The sequence below is a fragment of the Octopus sinensis genome, linkage group LG9 (genome assembly GCF_006345805.1).
Source record: "Octopus sinensis linkage group LG9, ASM634580v1, whole genome shotgun sequence".
Classification (NCBI taxonomy): domain Eukaryota; kingdom Metazoa; phylum Mollusca; class Cephalopoda; order Octopoda; family Octopodidae; genus Octopus; species Octopus sinensis.
In genome coordinates this window covers 40721555-40725819 of record NC_043005.1, presented here as the reverse complement: position 1 = coordinate 40725819, position 4265 = coordinate 40721555, and the positions used below count along the sequence as shown (strand labels likewise).

Here is a 4265-nt window from a genome sequence, read left to right as displayed (position 1 = left end):
AAAAAATAAATCTTCTTCCGGTCCGGTTTCGTAACTCAAACTTCCTCATCAACCCATTAATTTATTTCAAGTAAAATATCCGCAATTATAACTACTGTCGTAGTTTATTGATAGCCTATTTCATTACGAACAGTAAGTACTTAACTTTTTATATCTATTTGAAGCCAACGCAATTAATATTCATAAATATGAGAGCTTGTTTCCTATGTTATATGCTTTGGTTCGAGTTTATTTAAAGATAAAACATTTCGTAGTTATTTAACATACTGAATTTTTTTGCATAAATTATCCTTGAAATATAAAAATAAAATTGATAAATAATATTATTTATAAAATATCTATTTAATGTTTCATTTCATTTTTTTTTTCCTTTACGGTATTTGTCGGCAACTTCCGGCAATAAACGCCAGGCTGAATGGCTGCAAGTTGTGAAAACAAAACTGATTCAGTAGAATGAAGATGTATATAAAAGAGGAGAATTTACATCTTTGGCCCAAAAGTAAACGTCGCCAATGTAAGGTATTACACGATTTTTTCCAATAATTCTGCAGCTGTGTGAATATACATTTATTATCATTTTATCTGGGATTTTACTCGGTTCGGTCCGATCTTTTCCTCTGCTATTCGAAGTCCGACATCTACATGTGTCTTGTGGCTGCTACTTTGATAATCCATGGATTTATTTAGTTTACACTGTTTTACCAAAATCTCGGATTTTTTTCTAATTCACTCAACGGAACTTATATTGTGAACGGTTAATCTGCCGATTGATATCACCTGATGAATCTTTCTATTTTTGTCTGTCAATTTTTGTAATGCATATTTCTTACCTTGTCTATTTCCATCCTATATCTATCTAATTTATCTCTATCCTTTCCTTCTTTTTCTGTTAAATTCATTACAAGCCTGAAAATAGTCTTCAGACAGTTGGATTCCGACAATGACAAACTGCGTCATGGAGTCGTGACGCAATAATTTAAATATCGGAACATTTTGTTTTAAAATTCAACAAAGATATGGGAAATCTATTTTAGTGCAAAAAAAAAAGAGAAGGAAAAAGTCTTTTTCTTTGCAAAGAATTCCTTTTCTTTTCATTTCCTGAAGTGAACACTTTTGTTATTGAAAAAATAATATTTCTTTTTTGTGTGGGAGATCTATTTAATTATTTCTGAAAATGCCGGCTGCGAATATTGTAGTTAATGAAACAGACGTACTCCGTCTTGTGACGGAATTTCTTCAGAATCGCGAACTGAACATTTCAATGATGTCTCTCGAACGAGAGACAGGAGTCATTAATGGACTTTTTTCAGACGACATGCTCTTCCTGCGTCAATTGATACTCGATGGTCAGTGGGACGATGTGATGGACTTCGTTCAGCCGTTGGGCAGTGTTGATGATTTTGACACGAAACGTTTTGAGTATATTATTATGAAACACAAATATCTGGAATTATTGTGTATCAAATCTGAGCCTAGTATTATGGCCAATTACGACTTTACAGTCGACGAAGTGGTCAAATGTCTCAACTCGCTTGAGTCGCTCTGCCCGACCAAAGAAGAATATAGCAACCTCTGTCTTTTACTGACCTTACCTCGTTTGGCTAGTCATATCGATTACCAAAACTGGAACCCGAGTAATGCCCGTGCCCAGTGCTTCAAGACAGTTTATCCGTTGGTTGAACACTTGCTACCATTCGAACGTAAAAACGACCAGAACAATCTGGTGGCCAAAAACGACCGTTTGTTACAATTACTCCTGAAAGGTTTGCTCTATGAATCTTGTGTAGATTATTGTCAATCAAAAGCAACCAGCAACGGAGATGAAATGGAATTGAAATTTGCATCTCTATTGAACGATACTGGTCTCAGCGATGCTGATTTGAGCCTCCTCTCCTGGTTGCAAAGTATTCCGACGGACACATTTTCTTGCCCTTTTGAACAGAAGACTATGAATGTCGACATTCGGCCAATGACAAAACCATCTCTGGAAGCGTCTTGGTCGGAACAGATTCTTGTCACCCCTATCAAACCTCGCATGTTCCCGCACTCGCATGTACCCACCACTCGTCCGAGGGGAGGCGCTGACATGATGACCCGCTCACTAAATCCACAGTTCGACGGCCTGTCTAGCGGCTTATGGCAAGGACGTCGAGACTCGGGTGATGGACTTAGCCCTATGTCGCGCTCCATGACCCCTGCAGCCAGGCTATTCAATATGAAAAAGAATCCTATGCAAATGTCGATGGACAAGCTGTTCGAAGAAAGCGAGGTCATCAACACCCAAAGCTCAATTTCCGACGATTCGCGCTCATTTCGTTCGTCATCTTCAGTGACATCGTCGCCGTTACGCACTCCGAAGAACGTCAAGCCAGGTACCTCTGGTACACCACCTCGTTCTTTCTCACCCGTAAACAATAATCTCACTGCTTCAGTAACAGATTCCCCCAAACACCTCAAATTGAACACCACCGCCTCTTCCACGCCAGGGCCTGCTGGGTCCACCAACACGGAGTTGTTTAAGGAGTATCAACGTCAAAAACAGCGCCTGCAAGAACAGCTAGAGATTCAAGAACAACAGAAGGAACTCTACCAGAAAGAACTCAATGAGCTCGAAAAGAAGCAGACCATGTTGAGCGATAACAGGATCAAGGAGGAAGTACGTTACTCGCAACAATCATTCAGTTCACCCGAAACTTCGACTCGGTCTTTACAAGGGACTCCAGGTAAGTCATTTTATTCACGTTTCATCTCTCTGGGAAGGGGGTCTCCAACATCAATATCATAATCAATGAGAGGAGCCTCTCTATTTTTTTTTTTTTCACTATTTGTTGCTCGACCTGCTGCAAATAGCAACTAAATCTCCTTCAAATGACACCCTATTGGAAAAAAAAAGTGTGTAAATAGGGTACTCTACTGGAAAATGAAACTGGACGATCATATCACAAACGCCTTTAATCATGAATCTACTTTGTCAGATCTAATATCGGGCTAAACACTAACATCGATATCACCAATAGCAATACCACCAACACTGTTTGTGATGGCGCTTTATACATGCATCTGTCCCGCCATCATCATCGTCCACAGTACTGCGACAACAACAGCAGCATCATCACTACCAACCTGATCCGTGATTTTATACATTATAATAATTAAACGAAATAAGGATTTTTGGTAACCTATCTGTCTGGGGGACGTTAATTTAATTTCTAACGGAAGTAGTAGTTAGTTTTGATGTTAGTAATTGGTGGGTACTTATTTTAAATTGATTCAGACCAATTGACGTAAGTTGCGTGTGATAATAAGTTGAATGGTAACTCTTGGCAACAAGTACTCTTTCCCTCTGTTACCCCCCCACCCTTACCCGCTTTTCAGGTGTATGATAGTTCTTGGCAACAAGTGCATTTTTCACTGATAAAATGACGTGTTTTTGTTTTTTAAAAAAAAATATCACCGTCCTGCTCCAGTTTATCTTGTTTCGATGATTACATACTAGTAATTCATCCTCTCGAGTCACATAATTTTGCACCGCGTTTATTGTGTTGGTCTTATGGCGTTAGTGAAGTAGTCCCATGTCCTGAGTGTTTGTTGATTTGTTCTCGATCAACCCCAATCGAACTGACCTATTATCAGTTATTCCAGTCATGACCACCTTGCCTTTCCGTATTTTTATGGTTACGTTATCCAGTGTTTCTTTTCTTTTTAAAGACATTAGGATGTGAAGGGAGATTTGGCTGCTATTTCTAGCAAGTGGAACTACCACCTAGATAGTCCCCCCCCCCATTGACTCGATAATGGTAATATTTATTTCCTGTACATGAATCCATTGTGTATCCCAATAAGTGTATTTAGTTTGCATTTGAAGTGCTCAAATTGTTTGGATTTGTAATGAATTACATTTTCAACATGAAAATTATAATTTATCACGAATTCTTTGAAACGTAAAAATACATTCACTACGAATGCGCACGAAGTACATTTTTATTCTAAGAAATATTGCATATGCAAATCAGTTTCTCATTTGCAAAAAATAAGTTTTTGGAAAAAAAAAAAAAAATTGGACTAGAACAAAATTGCTTTTACAGATTTCTGATTCTCTAATGATCAAAACCCAAAATAGGATTAAGAGTTTACATACATACATTCGTGTATGTGTGTGTGTATATATATATATATATATATGCTAGTGGTCAGTTCGCCTTGGATTCTCTTATCGCCACTCTTGACGCTGTGGACCTAGTCCTAAATGAAGAATTCGGCGTTTA

The 4265-nt window shown here is 38.1% G+C and overlaps 1 protein-coding gene across 10 annotated transcripts in view; it reads left to right on the top strand.

Annotated features, from left to right (window-relative positions):
* The first annotated feature begins 373 nt into the window (after nucleotides 1–373).
* The window catches only part of LOC115215510 (WD repeat-containing protein 47), a 100179-nt gene continuing 96287 nt past the window's right edge, over nucleotides 374–4265 (top strand). For 5 of the 10 annotated variants that reach the window (XM_029784673.2, XM_029784678.2, XM_036505926.1 and 2 more), the window contains exon 1: nucleotides 375–2723. In XM_029784673.2, the coding sequence (XP_029640533.1) occupies nucleotides 1175–2723 (1549 nt within the window). In that variant the 5' untranslated portion in view covers nucleotides 375–1174. Of the gene's footprint in view, nucleotides 2724–4265 lie in introns of all 10 variants that reach the window. The other 5 variants (XM_029784679.2, XM_029784680.2, XM_029784682.2 and 2 more) reach the window with 3 other exon arrangements.